Here is a 15,678-nt window from a genome sequence, read left to right as displayed (position 1 = left end):
CATTCGGCGGTGCGCGACTGGGTTGTTAGCTCCAGGTGAGTCTGCGATTTGTGGATGTCCTATGCAAAGAAGATACTAAAGCCCTGAACAGGTTGTGTCTCAACACCAAGTACTTGTGTACACTCTATTTTGAGTCCTATACATCTCTTGAATTGACCCGTGATATTCGCTGTCTCGGTGATCCAAGCAGACGAGCAGACTGCGGCTCATCCGTGGGTGTTCATCACTACGATTCTACTGTCGCCAATTGCCGAATAGCCCCTTGGCTTTTTCTTTCCTGCTATTGAAAGCTCCGTGTCGTTGTTGTGCAGCAGCAGCGACTTCGCGTTTCCGGCTGCTGGAGGATCGTCAATCGCCGGGGAGTTTTCGCGTCACGGCCCATTAGCAGCATCACTATCATCCATCTTTTCATCACCACAGGCGTCCCTGTATCGCCGTGCTTTTGAAGCGGACTGGATCGGATTCACCCATCGATTCTACGTTTGGGAGAAACGCCACGATTCTCAGCAACGACCCCCCCTATTGGAAGCTCTGTCTTACAGTTGCCACAAGCGCTCCGAGACACGACACAGCGGTCTGCCGTGATAGGATCCCCCTCCTGCCCAGTCGCTAATACAAGGGTTATTGGGGGCAGCTCCAGAAAGCCAGTGTTACTTTGTCAAGACCAGTTGTGGTGGTTGACATTGATCAACTTGTCTTTTGTCGTTGAAGCGTTTGCGTCATTTACGGACTGGGCGCAGCGCCGCTTTGCTTTCCCACCCCAAGAAGTGCAACGCGTTGTCGACTTCCCGCCTCCCGGCGTCGCGACCTTCTCCACCACCACCTCTCGCTCGCTCGCTCTCAACTCTCTCTCACTCTCCTCCTCCTCCTCCTTCCACCGCATTACCCTTCCCCTCGAACCTTTCCCCCCACCCAAACCTTCTTCTCATCAGAAGGCTTCGTCTATCCTCTTCTCCTTCGCATCCTCCTTCCATTCCCCCCTCCTGATTAATTTCCGACTCCCGGTTGCGCATCATGGCCGAGGATACCCCTGCTGCCTCGGCGCCCGCCCCCGACGCCGGTGAGTCGTCCGTCGAACGCGCTCCCGCTGATGCTCAGCCTGCTGCTGAGTCTGCGCAAGAGCCTTCCAAGGAGAAGGAAGAGCAGCAGACCAATGGTCCTGAGGACAAGCCATCTGGTAAGCTACCCCAACACCACGCCCTATCCTCTCGTCGCGGTCTTGCCTAGTGGCGCTCGCTAATATTACCCGCACCATGCTCAATAGCGACCGAAACTGCCACTGAAGAGGAGAAGAAAGAGCCCGCCCCAGCAGAGGCCGAGGAATCGAGCGCACCCGCCGAGTCTGCCGACGCGAAGAAGTCCGATGAGAGTGCGGCCGCGCCTGCAGAGCCCGAAGCCGCACCAGCATCGGAGGCCAACGGCACACCCGCATCCGCTAAGAAGTCTGGCGCCGCGAAGCGGAAATCGACTGGCACCGTGCCCGAGCACAAGTCTAAGCTGAGCAGAAAGAAGTCCCAGATTCGTACCACACATTTGAACGCACAGCCCGGCGAGTACTACCTGGCGCGTCTCAGGAGCTTTCCCCCATGGCCCTCCATCATCTGCGACGAGGAAATGCTCCCTCAGACTCTATTGAACACGCGTCCCGTGACGGCTCAGCGCCCCGACGGAACCTACAGGGAGGACTACGCCGATGGCGGCAAACGCGCTCACGAGCGGACCTTCCCCGTTATGTTCTTTGAGACGAACGAATTGTGAGTAACACTACATTGAGCTTGGATGAAGCTTGCGACATCGAGTTGGCTAACGAAGACCATAGCGCGTGGATCCCCAACACCGATCTGACCCCTATCGATGCTGCTGGCTGCAAGGAGGTGTCGGAGAAGGGCAAGTCGAAAACTCTCTTGGCTGCGTATGCTGTGGGTGCCGAGGGCCATGACCTTCAGCACTTCAAGGACCTGCTGGCAGATCACCAGCGTGCCCTGGAGCAGGAGATCGAAGAAAGGGAGGCCCAGGCAGCTGCCAAGGCCGCCGCCAAGGCAGAGCGCGAGGCCAAGAAGAACAAGCGCAAGAGCATGGACGTGGTCGATGACGAAGACGTCGACATGGACGATGCTGATGAGGAGACGAAGAAGCCCAAGAGCACCAAGAAGCGCAAGAAGGACAATGACTCTGAGGCCCAGAGCGATGAGAAGGTAGGAGAGAGCTGTCATGCTGAATTCGGGTGACACTGTGGAGCTGACTTTTTTCCCGTCTAGCCTGCGAAGACTCCCAAGACCACCACGAAATTGAAGTTGACTACCCCCAAGACTCCGGCCACCGAATCTGGAAAGAAGGCCCCTGCTTCCAAGGGCAAGCAGACCGCAAGCAGCAAGAAGGCCGCTAAGGCTGCTGCTAGTGATGATGGAGAGGAGTCTCGCGCGGAATCCAAGGAGCCCGAGAAGAAGTTGACTCAGGAGGAAGCCAAGGATAAGAAGGAGAAAGAGAGTATGTGTGGAACCAACCTGGTGGCCTAAAAACGTGTTATGCTAATGATGACTAGTTCTCTTTATCCGTCACAAGCTTCAGAAGGGATTCATTTCTCGCGACCAGCCACCCAAGGAGGAAGAAATGACTCAAATGTCCAACTTTTTCGGCAAACTTGAGAAGCACGCGGACCTTGAAGTCTCCATTATCCGTGCCACGAAGATCAACAAGGTCTTGAAGATGATCGTCAAGCTCAGCTCTATCCCTCGCGACGAGGAATTCCAGTTCCGGGCCCGTGCGATGAGCATTCTGTCCAAGTGGAAGAACTTGCTGGATGCGGATGCCACCGGACCCTCGGATGACAAGGAGAAGGGAGATAAGCCCAAGGCCAACGGTGTCCACAAGGAGAGCAGCGTTGAGACGCCGGCTAAGGGTGATACCGAGAACGAGAAGGAGGATGATACCAAGGAGAGCAAGGCTGACACTGCGGAGCCGCAGGATGAGCCGATGCCCGATGCCGATGCAGCAGAGAAGCTACAGGCCCCTGAGTCGGCTACGGAGGAGACTGAGAAGGGAGCTCCCAAGACCGAAGAACCTACGACGGAGAAGTCCAGCGAAGAGAAGCCAACCGAGGGCAAGGCGACGGAGGAAAAGGCCGATGCTGAAAAGACAGAGGAGAAGGCTGATAATGAGAAGACGGAAGAGAAGCCAGTGGAGACGGCAGCATAAAGGTGATGCTGATGGAAGTTGTTTGCCGTTGTTACCACCCACATTGATTGTGGCGTTTTGTTTACTTGCCTTAGTTTATGGGCCTCTGTGCTGTGACTCCTCTCTGCGTTGTCTTGTTTTTTTTTTTTCTTTTCTTTTCTTACTATCCAATCCAACCAAATCACCCTTTTCTTCTTCTTCCTACTCTTGGAATCAAAATTCACGAAGCTGGAAAAAAGTCAAATACATGCAAGCGTCGTTGAAAGCATCCTTATTTTTTATCATGGGAAAGCTCACCATCGTCTCTTTTGCCATTACGGAGTACCATCTGTACATCCATCATCCATATCCATCTTTCTTAATCGATAAGTGGAATGGATAACGAGATGCTCTCTATTTCAGATGGAAGTGAAGAAGAACCATATCCCCAAAGTCCCTCTCCCTTTCTCCCTCCCTCTCTCTCCCCGCGCCTCAAAATGATTAACACCAACACACCCAGTATGCCCGATTCCATGAGTAGGGATTGATTGATTGACAAGCAAGAAGAAAAGACTCTTACTTACTCTTTCCCTTCATTTTACCTCTTAACCCACTTAGCCATCTATCCTACCCAAAACTTCCCGCCCTGCTCTGCTTTATTTCAATCCTGAAAAGAGGGAGGATATATCATTGATGCTTAATTACCAGGTCCTACTGCTGCTGCTGCTGTTGTTATTATTCTTTATTGTTTTCAGCTTTGCCGAAAGGATGAATCGAAATTGTATACTCATCGTGCTGTTCCTGTTCTTTCCTGGTTTTGTTGTTTCCCTTGCTTTCCCCCTTGTGCCGTATGTGGTGGATGCGAGTTGAGTAGTTATTTTATCTATTTATCTATCTATCTAAGGGCTTATATCATGTCATCTTCTCGTACTTGGTATATTTACTACTCTCTTTGAAAGTTCCCAGTAAAAGTATCTGGTATGAAGTTTCACTTGTCAAGTCTATCAATAATAATAAAGTTCTATCTTGCTTTCAGCCGTCTCTACCTGTTTTTTACCAATATAAATGCTGCCCTGACCAAGACCAATAAGGAATAGAAAAGTATACCTGATGACCGCCAGAGAAAGAAATAGGAAAGGAAAGGTACAACAGTGTGTCACTGTTGGTATATATAGGAATGACGTAGTCCAAGCAGAAAGAGTATAGGTATAGAAGAGGTGTGTAGGTATAGGTATCGGCATGGAAATGCATGCATGTGCATGTGCATGGAAGTCGTTCATAAAAGAAAAGTCCAGTAAGAGAAAAGAAAGGAAATATTATACTGGAGGCAGAGAAGCCTCGCTTTTGCAGAAAAACCACTCATCATCCTGAGTATCCCTCGTCCACGGCAACTACTGCCACCACACTGATATCGTCGACTTTCCCGCCGCGATACCAGTCACCGGGGTAATAGCGCTGGGCTTCCTTGGCGAAGGGTCCGTCACGACGCATGTCCATGCTGGCCAGTTTGGCCTCGCCGGCGATCGTGGCGGCGATGAGGGACTGAAGGGTGTAGGTCTGCTGGCGCGTGCTTGGGGAGGATGATTTCGGAGAGTCGGGGTCGGAGGATGGTGAGGAGGATGGCGTAGGAAGAAGAGAAGACAGACCCTCTGGGCTGGTTAGTTGTTTGAGATCCTCCGAGGGACGGATGCCCGCGTCGGGATCGGCGGTCCAGGCGCCCGTGAGAACCATGCGACTCGTGACAAGCTTGAGCATGTCTTGATTGTTGAGGTTGTCGAATACACCGTCAGTAGCTAGGATGAGGACATCTCCATGTTGCATGTGGAGGTTGGTGACGGCCGCGTCGCGCGGAAAGTCCTCAAGAAAGGCGCCGCCAAAGATGGACGCCTGAGCGCGCATGCGCGGCGGAATGATGCTGAGTTGGTACGGGGTATTGAAGCCGTGGGTTTGCGGGACGGTGTAATGGTGGACGGCTGCAAGGCGAAGAAGAACTGAGCCCGAGTCACCCAGGTTGGCCAGCTCAATTCGTCCGTCTGGATATCCCACGCCGACTGACGCGGTGCTGCCTCCAGCTCGGATCGTCTCATCTGCTACGACCTGGTCGTATCCGGTCTGGAGAAGGTTCTTTGGCCGTAATTCTTCGACGGGCGACTCCCAGGATATGGCCGACTGAGCCATATAGCCACATAGCGCATGCGAGAAGTCTGCTGGATCGACGCGCGACTCAGCCCAGCCGCCCACGCCATCGGCGACTCCAAAGGCTACTGCGCCAGAGTCCTTTCGGCCGACTCTGCTCACGAAGAACGCATCTTCACCACTATCAGGCCTCCTCTTTCGCCGGAGCGCCTTGTTCTCTGTGTCTGTTGCGACGCCAATGGCTTCGTGGAGGTCGGGGGTGAAGTTATAGGTGTTTTTGGCCGGATGGAACCGGCGGCCTTTGCCGGAAGAGGACGCGGCGACGCGATATGAGATTCGCGGAGTCGCCGAGTCTAACGGCGACGTGGAATGAAAGGCACGGCGAGAGAATCGCGGGGAACGAGATGTTGAGGCGAGGGAGGAGACGAGGGGGTATCGGAGGCCAGAGGATTTCGGAGCCGAGACAGAGGCCAAGAAGCCGTCCCTAACAACGGCGTGTAGGCTACTGCAGGCTGCACTGCAGGCTCTACCGGAAGACGCCAGTGCGATCATCAGCAAAGGACCGGATCGTCACCTTGAATCCTGTCTGTGCCAGCAGGAACAGGAAGTAGTCGGGATGGAGCAAGGAGACCGGGGGAGCATGCGAAATGGCGAGCCAGACAGTCGCCGGGGAATTGAAAGAGTGGAGAGGTCACGATAGGGCCAGAAATGACCGGCTGATCAAATAGGAAAAAAAGTCGGGGATTATGTGAGGCCAGGCGAAGAGGAGAGACGAGGCGATCCAAGCTGGAAATTTCAGGTTGCTGGGCCCGACGGGACTCCCGACCGCCTGGCGTCATCGACCGCCTCCGCGAGCATCGAGAAGTAAGAGGGATTGCGGATAAGCAGATCGGCGAATTGTTTGGGCTGGTCGCTGATTAGTTGCTGATTGCTTGCCTAATCGGAGAAAGGAAAGAGAAATTGAGTAGGAAGGCAGAGGGGATGGTGAGAGACATATGGATGAGAGGAAAGAGCGTAGATACTCCGGGCGCGGAGCAGCTTCAGAGTGAAACCATGGACTTGATTAAACTCACCGATTCAGCACACCGCTGGGTTGGGTAGTAAAGAGTTGAAAACGTGGTCGTCATCGTGCATGCCAGTGTCACCCTGTAAGGCAAACAGCCAGAATAGAACAAAAAAAAAGAGGAAAGAACAGTCACGAGAGAGGAGAGGGAAGTTGCGATCGAATGGTGGATGCCGCCTTTTTCGGGCTGCCAGAAGAAATCCGAGAAAGGAAGGAAGGAAAGCAAAAGTGCCGCCGTTTTGTTGCTTTTCGGCCTCCGCTTGTCTTTCCACTCCTCCATCTTCCCTGACCACAAATCCCCCTTCGGTCCCAGCTTCTCTATATTATTGCGCGTCTGGACGGATCTCTTTTGGATAACCGTTTCAATCTCCGATCCCATTCAAATCAACCGTGGCTGTTCGTTTCGGATCTAAACTGTCGGAGTATCTGCGCATCCCCCACCCACTGCGCCCATCATGATGCACCCGTCGAGACAGGCGTACGTGGAGGAAGCTGAGGTGAGCGACCCTCTCCATCGTTATCTGTTTCTGCTCCTGGCACTTGTGTAGACTAGCGCCGGAGGGTTCCTGTTGACATTGCATATTCTGACATCGTTACCAGGACACAGACATGGGCATTGACTTGGCGAACATCCGTAAGTATTGCTCCTCTACCGAAATCCTTTGTCGCCATGTCATCTACAATGTACCCTTTGCTTATCACCAATCTGTTTAGCCGTCGACCGCAATTATGACCTCCCCTCCGCCGCAGCGGGCATTCCCGCCGAAAGAGCGTCAGCCATCTTGTCACAGTTTGAAAGGAAGCGAAGAGCCGCAGCCATGGCGGTCCCGACGGATGATGGCCGGGTGCGCGCACGACTACGCGAGTTGGGCGAACCGATTACATTGTTTGGAGAAGGCCCTGCGGATCGGAGAGACCGACTGCGGGAATTGTTGACCGATCTGGCAGAACGACAAGAAGCCGCGGCGGCAGAGGGCGATGTGGAAATGATGGAGGCCATGGGTGAAGGCGATGAAGAGGAGGCAGAGCAACAGGAGGAATTCTATACGGAGGGCACCAACGAGCTCTTGCAGGCCCGGAAGGACATTGCACGTTTCTCGTTACCTCGCGCAAAGGCGCGTGTGGCCCGACTGAAGGAGGAATCGACCATACCTCTACGCACGCATATCAAGCATCGAAAGGCGATCAAGGAAAAGCTACACAACTTCGATCTGTACGGGTCCCAGATTGCGGGCGACCGCCCCGTCAGTATCTGTCGATTCTCCCCCGACGGGCAAACTATTGCGACCGGTAACTGGGGCGGTGGCATTCGCTTGCTTACAGTGCCTAATCTTGAAGAGAAGCTGTCACTCCAGGCACATAATGATCGGGTCGGTGGGCTTTCATGGTTTCCCGGAGCTACGCTGCCTACATCGAATGTGTCGGAATCAACGGTGAATCTAGTGTCAGGAGGAGGTGAAGGAAATGTCCGCCTGTGGTCTCTAGACAAGGATCAGCCCTTGGCGACGCTTTCTGGCCACAGCGGCCGTGTCTGCCGGACGGAATTTCACCCATCCGGCCGATATGTTGCCTCTGCTTCTTACGATACCACCTGGCGGCTGTGGGACGTCGAAACTACGGCCGAGCTCTTGTTGCAAGAAGGACATTCCCGTGAGGTGTACACAGTCGCATTCAACAATGACGGCTCGCTCCTGGCGAGTGGCGGATTGGACAGCATCGGCCGGATTTGGGATCTCCGGACTGGCCGCACGGTCATGATTCTGGAGGGGCATATCCGCGAGATCTTTGGCATGGATTGGGGCGTGGATGGTTACCGAGTGCTGTCCGGTTCGGGCGATGGCTGGGTCAAGTGCTGGGACTTGCGTCAAGTTCGGAATAGCGGTGGCATTGGAGCGCATAAGAGCGTGGTGTCCGATCTCCGATGGTACAAGGGCGCGGAGGCCGACTCATTCCTTCCCTCTGCGGAGGGCCGCATGGACGTTGATGGGGCCACACCAACGGATGAAGCTCCGGCGCCTGTGCAGCCTAAGAAGTCAGGTACCTTCTTCGTGAGCAGTGGCTTTGACAAGAACGTGAATATCTTTAGCGCGGATGACTGGTCGTTGGTGAAGACGTTGAGTGGACATGCGGGTAATGTCCTCAGCACCGACATCAGCGCCGATGCCCAGTGGATTGCCAGTTGTGGACACGACCGGACGGTGAAGCTCTGGGGAATTGAATGATGTACATGTAATATAGAACAATCAAGTGATAATGACTGCCCATGAATTGCTCTTTGTGAAGTCCTTCGTAAATATAGCTGTGAAGATGAGGCAATTCGTCACTGTAGCGTAGCATCCGATTCACACCCCAGATTTACAAGGAATATACATCGTTCATCGGTAATATATCTTCACCAAGCTATCCAGTATCAAACCTAGCTTTACAACACCTCATCGTCTTGTATTTTGCACTATGTTCATGGAGTGTGACATGGTGAGACAGGACTTATCCCATCGTTTCCTATCTCAAATAGAAAGCGGTGAACATCATACATCATAATCACATGACCTTCATGCAACCGCCACCCCATTCTGCCAGCAATTGCCACACACCGCCATAACAAATCCGAGGCAAATCCGACAATCCATCAACAACCGCCATCTCCGAGTCCGAGCATCATCTTTCCAACAACTACCAAAGTCCAACAAAACCAGGACACCTCACAGCAACCGGCACAAAGTACACAATGCTCCGAAACAGTCGCCTTGCATCGCGGCTCGCCCGCACAGGCATTCTTCAAGCCCGCACACCCGCATCCCCGCACACTTCCTACCTACACCAACAGCATCCATCATCTCTCCTATCATCATCACCATCATCACCAACAACACCAACAATCAACACCTTCCGCCTCGCCTCCACAACAACCGACACCACCCCCGACATAACCAACCACTACACGATCTTCAAACAAACCCTCCCGGCCGGCCCACCCCCATCCTCCCCCTTCGACATCCCCACCGCCGACCTCCGCCGCGAATTCCTCCGCTGGCAATCCCTCATCCACCCCGACAAATACCCACAGGGTCCCCAAAAGCAACAAGCGGAGGCGCTATCAGCGCGCATCAACGAAGCATACCGCACCCTGCTGGACCCGCTGCAACGGGCGCAGTACCTTCTGCGCGAGATGCACGGGATAGATGTCACGGCGGAGGATGGGGCATCGAAGCATGCGTTGGATGCGGAGACGTTGATGGAGGTCATGGAGGTGCAGGAGACGATTGAGGAGGTGACGGATTCCGGGGAGGATGCTGCGGCTGCGGAGCAGAAGATCAATGAGTTGAAGTTGGAGAATCAGGGGAGGGTGGAGGAGTGTGTGAGGGTTCTTGGGGAGGCGTTTGATAAGGGGGATGTTGAGTTGGCGAGGAGGGAGTGTGTTAAGTTGAGGTTTTGGTATAGTGTCGGTGAGGGGTTGAGGGAGTGGGAGCCGGGGTGTAGGGAGATTAGGTTGGTTCATTAGATGGTTGGTTTCTTTTTTGGTTGGGGGAATGGGATTTGGGGGGATGGTATGTGTGTATGATATTGGGGGTTTTTTTGGATGTATAGAGATACCATGATTATCTATGTGATACTAGTATAGAGGTTTGGATGATAGAATGACGAGGATGCAATGAATCTTTTCCACTCTTAATCACAGTCCTAACTACTACGTAAAATATGAGTGCATAGACTGCTACTGCTACTATCAATGGGAGAAAGTATATTGCCGAGATGAAATACCACGACGCTAAATGGACATCATCATCGTCAGTCATTTGCTCTGAGTTGTTAATCAGCTATAATATAGTAGTTCATCTATCCGTACTCGTGGTCGACGTGCTGTCAGTGGAGTCTCTAGCTGTCACTTCAGCAAGGGACTAACTACTAACTTACTGATTGTACTTATCTAGCTCAGTTCGTGGTGGATAATTTTCCGCGAGGGTCCCACAGTTGTGACCTTTTTATAGAGAATTTTTTATTTCTCGTTTCGTTTTCAATGAATGACTCGAAACACGATTATATATATTTTTATTCCGTAGAGTGTAGGAAGTTCCCGGGATTGCGGATTAGGGCACGCTCCGCATTTCCAGGATTTAAAAGTGAACTTCAACATTCAATCTTGGATTCATCAGCACACTAGGATGATCAATTGAACCTGCAAACACGAATCTATGAAGCACTTTCAATTAATAAGAAAAGACAAAAATAGTCACTTGACCATGCACTCCAACCACCCCCACCACCGCAATTGAACTTCTACGCCAATGAGCTGACCGCCGTTGGGTCCCTAAGAGGCTGGGATGAAAAAGGCTTCCCATCGGGCAACAATATGACTGGAACCAGCAATACAACACCCACTCCCGCACATGGGCAAGGATTGGCCTCGTTAGTGGGGAATGCGAACCATCCCAGCCATCCTGTGACTCCTATGGTTGGTTTCATTGCCGCTGGAGAGCAGATTCTGTCTCGTGTGAGATGTTGTTGCATTGAGAGCGAGCGTCTGGTTGGGCATGAGGATCAACGGGCGATTTCCCATCACCAATCTATGAAGTCCCCTCTACTGCAGCTCGTGCAGGATATATATGTTACACTCAGGGATAGGGAATATTGCTACAAGTTTTAGCCAGTCCGATGACGCTGATCTCTGGCTAGCGACGCCCATGCATCACCTGGTGGTCGCGATAAGACGAACTGAACGGGCCGTTGGTTGGCATCGCAGAAGCTGGCGGTCAACCCACTCCGAAACCCGTTAGCGATGCACACGTAGCAGACTGCCTTGACCCAGTTAGTCGGCTCCTGCGCCTATAGTTGCTTTGGCGTAGGGACTAGACACCCGGAGGGGAAAATTTCCAGGGCGCATGTATGAGTGGAGAGCTCGGCGGACAGTCAGGAGTATTGAAGGATCGCATATATTAATCGCATTCTGAGTCCGTCTGTCTGTCGGCCCTTTTTTGCTTTCAAGTCAATTCTTGTTGTAGTCGCAAGGAACGCAACAGATTTCGCCAATGGAGTCTGATCGGGACTTTAGTAGGTGAGTGCAGACCTTCAATCATAACCAGAATTGGGACTCTAGCCATTGCGATCTCTCGAATGACTCACACCATTTTGTCCGGCTTCTGCGCTTGATTCTTTTCTTTCCTTCTATCTCTGCTTCATGCCAACCACCACAGTGCTGCCACTGACCACGCTCTGGATGGATACAGCATCGTCCATTCACCGCCATTTACTTTTCTGGTCGGCCCCAACCACACCAAGCTTACCATCCAGTCCGGCCTCGCCCGTCATGTCTCCCAGCCACTCGACCATCTCATGAACAGTGGGGAGACCCGCGAGTCAAAGCATCACATCGCTGTCCTAGAAGAGTATGACGTCGAAACTTTCGTCGCCTTCTGCGAGTACGCCTATACCGGCGACTACCGTGTGCCACCCCCGGGGTCGCGCGAAGAGGACCGTGAGGAACAGGCCGTGAACAATCCCTTTCGCGGCGTTTTCTCCAACGATCCTTCCAGCCCAGCAGCCATTCCTCCGCGGGCCCCGACACCCCCTGGTCGACCGGTAGACCAACCCCATGGGGACGACCACGACAAGTCTCTGGATGATGGGTGGAGTCGTCCGGACGAAGAGCACAGGCCCGCTGTAGTGGAGCACAGTTTCCCGGGCAAGGATGACGACTGGGAGTGTGCCATTGCTGATGATGAGCCTCAAGAACCAGTACCTGCGACAAAAGAGGCAAGCGAGCAGCCTCCTCCAACTCCCGCAGCGGAGCAGAATGACGGCGATGGATGGGACGCCATTGGAGATGATGCATCCAAGGGAAAGAAAGGTAAAAAGAATAAGAAGGATAAGAAAAAGAAGAAGGGAGCGGCCGCAGAGGAAGCCGCGCCCAACCTGACACCTCCATCCACGCCACCCCCCTCGAACTCGAAGCCGGAAGAGGAGGCCGCCAATCCTGCTTCTGAAACCAACGCAGTGTCTGAGGATGTCACTCCAGCTCCTGAGACTGTAGAGGCACCTCCTGCTCCGGAGCCAGCTGATACTGCGGCTGCGGCCTCATCGCCCACCGAGAGCTGGGAGCACACTGCGCCCACGCCTCCAGAAGATGGGGGAGACGCCCCCAGCAAAGAGGACAACAAAGACCAGAAGGAAGAGACACAGCAGAAAGAGAGGGAAGAGTCCAAAGAGCACCAGGGAGTCACGGCCAGACGACAGACGGGTCCAATGATCGACACCTCCTTCGCCAGGCAGCAGTACTCCCGGATGAACGAGAAAGGAACCAGTCTCTGGGACGAGTTCTCAGCCATCGACTACGTCGACCCCCGCTCTTGCTCCGTGACGAGGCCTCCAAGCGTCATGTCTGCTCGGTCCCCGTTTGAGCTGCCATACCTGGTCTTCCATGCCAAGCTGTACGTCTTTGCGACCCGATACTTGATCCCTGCGCTGGCCCAGCTCTGTCTCCGCAAGCTCCATCGCGACCTGCTGTACCTGGGATTCGCGGAATCGAGCATCGAGAGTGAGGACGAGGAGCAGCATAGCCTCAACACCACCAAGGCCAGAAAGGTCCTTGATCTCCTGCACTACACGTACACCAAGACTACTCGTCTGGAGCCGATCACCCCCACGTCCGCTACACAGTTGCGGGATAACGAGCTACGGAAGCTGGTCGTGCACTTTGCTGCCTGCAAGGTGCGTGATTTGGCGGCCTACTCTCCGCCAGTAGAGAGTGATCTTGTATCTCCGTCGGGCAAGCCATTGAAGCCTTCCGCGCGGGGCTTCCGTGCCTTGCTGGACACCACCACCGAGCTTGCTTCGGACCTGGTGTATCGGATGATGATGTGAATGCCCTTGCACTGCATCTGATCTCTCCACTCGTTTCTTCTTCTCTTTCTTTCGATACGATTCTTCCAAGAAAACTCCAAACCATCCTTCCTACATGTATATCCAGATACGCACGACGACAGAACCAACAACGCACGACAGATGGCATGAGATGCATGACCTGGCGTACGGGATGACAGATAAGTGTATGGAGTCTGTTTCAAAGTTTATGCGCTCATCGTTCCCACTGCCAACAACGAATTTCCTTTTGTGTATATGATGTTGAATGATTATTTGCTATGAATTACCCTGGCTCCATCGTGGATGCGTAATAACAAGCACAGCCGAGTTTGCGTCGCAATGAGGTATCCTGATAGCGTATTGTATTGTCTTGGGACAGGTTGCATGTGCATGTTTAGCGTTTCTGCATGTTGATCCAAGCCGCGCGAAGCGAGTTCCAGATTCTTCGCCTGCCTAAGATTTGACCTGTGTCTTGCAGCGGGCAGCATTCGTCTTACTTTCCCTGTTGTGTTATCGGGTAGTTGTTCTAATTCTAGCCGTGTCACTGCGGGCCATTGTCCATCTGCAGGGGGTCCAGAAGCCGATCCGGGTTGCCGTGAAGAGCTGGGCGTTGGACATCATCTGCAGCCGATGTCGTCGCCTTGACGGAATCCTAGTAGATAGTGGCCATCAAACTCGCGCTTCATCTCTAGGCACTCTAAGGGGGGGAAAATGAGGAAGTGCATCGCCACTGGCTTGGCATGTTGTAGGCAATCACATTTTCCAGGAGTCTCGGAGTACCACGAAGTAGGCGAGGAGATAAGGGAGTCAAGTCACAGAATGGAATGACGACTCGAGGATTAGGCGACAAGAAGGGGATCGCCAGCGGACAAGAACGCCGAGATAGTTTCATCAACGATCTATCGAGTCTCAAGTATCTCGATAGATGGCTGAGCCATGCTTGGCGACGATCCGGCCAAGAGCATCCAAGAGACGGAAGGGAAGGATCGGGATTGACTTTGTGAAGGAGTAAGAAGAAGATCAGTTCTATCTCTAACTGTCTAATCTATCTGGACTATCTACTATCTGGTTCATCTGGTCAAACGTTCCGGAGGAAACTCGTGCCAAGGGATGCCCAGCCAGGATTTCCTCTGATGCCTTTCCGTCTTCCTCCGCTCCTTCCCCCCCAAATTTCACTTTCCCACAAACACAATCAACTTCTTCATTTTCCATCCTCTCCTTCCCAATTGTCTGTCTGTTCCCCCCCACCCCCCATCCAGTTGGTTGAATGGGTTCAGTTTTTGCCCTCACCGGTGACCTCAATTTATGCTGTATATGGGCCTGTTTTTTTACATTGTTGCCATCCATGGGTCACCCGCATGGATCAGGGCCCACTTCCGATCCCCCCTCTCCATTACATTCTTTGGGTTGCCATCGACTTTAGTTCTCTGACTGTCCACTCCCGAACCTCCCAAGAAGTCTCCCGCAGTCTTAATAGTATTGGCAAAAACCTTCCTGCTCGCTTCCTCTCCCATATTCTGGGCATTTTATAGCCACCACTACTTGGCAGCGGAGATGCCATGGTGCGCTGTCGATCCTCCTCTTGGCCATCGCTCATCTGGGGAGCGAAACAGGTTGGAGAAATCAGCGCACGTTGAAGATTCCTGGATGCGCACTACAATGCATTTGCCTGCTTGATTGGCTCGGATGGTGTCCATCGAGTTCCACTTTCTCAGCTCCAACCTTGTCTTTGGGACTGCCTCCCGACTGAGTAAGTGTACTATCTCTGGTCCTCCTGCTAGATACTACTGCTACTGCTGTTTCTCGTCTCGTACCTTCCTGGCCCTGTCTCCCGTACCTAATCCTCGGTCCGAACAGGGCTTAGCATCGACCGTCTCCCGTTTGGCCACTCCTTTTGCCGCACCCGTCGCGGCCCATGTCGTAACTCACAATGGGCCGAAAAGGTTTCGGGATGGATCCAGGGGCAAAAAATCAATCCTCGAAAATTCGGCCTTTTTTGTCCCCGATAGCAACACTCATCCAAACTCAGATGTATCACCACCAGTTCAAAATTGAGACGAAGTTATACAGGTCTCTTGGCCGATTCAGACCTGTGGTCCCTGATGTGGCAGCGATTCTGCGGTGACAAATGCTGGCAATGGGCACGTCCGCACTCTCGGGGAATTTCCGGACCCCAACCCTTCAAAACGGGTAAAATTCTGTGATAATAATAACACAGTGCGTGGCGCATACCATCAATTCTTCTACCCAGAACTGAATTGCCTGCCAGTTGACGTTGTCGATGCATACCGACCCACTGATGCAGAACCATAACCTCGCATGGCTTGGCGGAAGAGAGTCTCTGGAAGGTTGAGGATCATGAACCATCTGCTCCCCTAGCCATCAGGTTCAACCTTCGCCTCCTATGATGCTTCGACTGAGTGCCGTGGATCCCTGTCCGCCTTGGCAATCTGGTGCCCCCCCCCCCC

At 53.1% G+C, this 15,678-nt stretch overlaps 6 protein-coding genes across 6 annotated transcripts in view; 4 read left to right on the top strand and 2 right to left on the bottom strand.

Annotated features, from left to right (window-relative positions):
• The first annotated feature begins 651 nt into the window (after positions 1–651).
• On the top strand, positions 652–3,521 carry BO79DRAFT_80317 (PWWP domain protein). Its single transcript, XM_025689770.1, has 5 exons — positions 652–1,177; positions 1,265–1,754; positions 1,820–2,195; positions 2,259–2,487; positions 2,543–3,521. Exons 1-5 carry the CDS (start codon positions 1,015–1,017, stop codon positions 3,193–3,195), a joined length of 1,911 nt encoding a protein of 636 aa, XP_025542109.1. The 5' UTR covers positions 652–1,014; the 3' UTR covers positions 3,196–3,521.
• A 994-nt stretch (positions 3,522–4,515) lies between these two features.
• On the bottom strand, positions 4,516–5,841 carry ppmA (type 2C protein phosphatase PTC7; the record flags this gene model as incomplete). Its single annotated transcript, XM_025688437.1, has 1 exon — positions 4,516–5,841. The coding sequence occupies one exon, from the start codon at positions 5,839–5,841 to the stop codon at positions 4,516–4,518; it is 1,326 nt and encodes a 441-aa protein (XP_025542108.1).
• An 801-nt stretch (positions 5,842–6,642) lies between these two features.
• BO79DRAFT_169524 (putative pre-mRNA splicing factor) lies at positions 6,643–8,590 on the top strand. The gene is made up of 3 exons (XM_025679484.1): positions 6,643–6,849; positions 6,953–6,986; positions 7,067–8,590. Exons 1-3 carry the CDS (start codon positions 6,808–6,810, stop codon positions 8,572–8,574), a joined length of 1,584 nt encoding a protein of 527 aa, XP_025542107.1. The 5' UTR covers positions 6,643–6,807; the 3' UTR covers positions 8,575–8,590.
• A 449-nt stretch (positions 8,591–9,039) lies between these two features.
• BO79DRAFT_236384 (J-type chaperone JAC1) lies at positions 9,040–9,854 on the top strand (the record flags this gene model as incomplete). The annotated part of the gene is made up of 1 exon (XM_025684573.1): positions 9,040–9,854. The coding sequence occupies exon 1, from the start codon at positions 9,081–9,083 to the stop codon at positions 9,852–9,854; it is 774 nt and encodes a 257-aa protein (XP_025542106.1). The 5' UTR covers positions 9,040–9,080.
• A 1,525-nt stretch (positions 9,855–11,379) lies between these two features.
• Positions 11,380–13,210, top strand: BO79DRAFT_191263 (uncharacterized protein; the record flags this gene model as incomplete). The annotated part of the gene is made up of 3 exons (XM_025680813.1): positions 11,380–11,405; positions 11,545–12,197; positions 12,246–13,210. 3 exons carry the CDS (start codon positions 11,380–11,382, stop codon positions 13,208–13,210), a joined length of 1,644 nt encoding a protein of 547 aa, XP_025542105.1.
• Positions 13,211–14,833: 1,623 nt separating this feature from the next.
• BO79DRAFT_236382 (uncharacterized protein) overlaps positions 14,834–15,678 on the bottom strand; it is a gene marked incomplete at its 3' end in the record, with an annotated part of 1,254 nt that continues 409 nt past the window's right edge. Inside the window, exons 3-7 of the mRNA XM_025684572.1 lie at positions 15,604–15,643; positions 15,465–15,506; positions 15,301–15,389; positions 15,025–15,134; positions 14,834–14,956 (exon numbers count right to left, since the gene is read on the bottom strand). Coding sequence (XP_025542104.1) covers positions 14,834–14,956; positions 15,025–15,134; positions 15,301–15,389; positions 15,465–15,506; positions 15,604–15,643 — 404 coding nt within the window. The remainder of the gene's footprint in view (positions 14,957–15,024; positions 15,135–15,300; positions 15,390–15,464; positions 15,507–15,603; positions 15,644–15,678) is intronic.

The sequence above is a fragment of the Aspergillus costaricaensis genome, assembly GCF_003184835.1.
Source record: "Aspergillus costaricaensis CBS 115574 unplaced genomic scaffold BO79scaffold_8, whole genome shotgun sequence".
Taxonomy (NCBI): Eukaryota; Fungi; Ascomycota; class Eurotiomycetes; order Eurotiales; family Aspergillaceae; genus Aspergillus; species Aspergillus costaricensis.
The sequence above is the reverse complement of the archived record's forward strand: the minus strand, read 5'-3'. Positions and strand labels throughout refer to the sequence as shown.

What these genes read in the sequence shown, in the direction of transcription:
- BO79DRAFT_80317 (XM_025689770.1), top strand. Translation starts at nt 1,015, where the DNA reads ATGGCCGAGGATACCCCTGCTGCCTCGGCGCCCGCCCCCGACGCCGGT. An exon ending in TCCTGAGGACAAGCCATCTG is followed by an intron (nt 1,178 to 1,264) that starts GTAAGCTACCCC and finishes CATGCTCAATAG; the next exon opens with CGACCGAAACTGCCACTGAA. An exon ending in GGATAAGAAGGAGAAAGAGA is followed by an intron (nt 2,488 to 2,542) that starts GTATGTGTGGAA and finishes AATGATGACTAG; the next exon opens with TTCTCTTTATCCGTCACAAG.
- BO79DRAFT_169524 (XM_025679484.1), top strand. Translation starts at nt 6,808, where the DNA reads ATGATGCACCCGTCGAGACAGGCGTACGTGGAGGAAGCTGAG. An exon ending in CGTACGTGGAGGAAGCTGAG is followed by an intron (nt 6,850 to 6,952) that starts GTGAGCGACCCT and finishes CATCGTTACCAG; the next exon opens with GACACAGACATGGGCATTGA. An exon ending in CATTGACTTGGCGAACATCC is followed by an intron (nt 6,987 to 7,066) that starts GTAAGTATTGCT and finishes CAATCTGTTTAG; the next exon opens with CCGTCGACCGCAATTATGAC.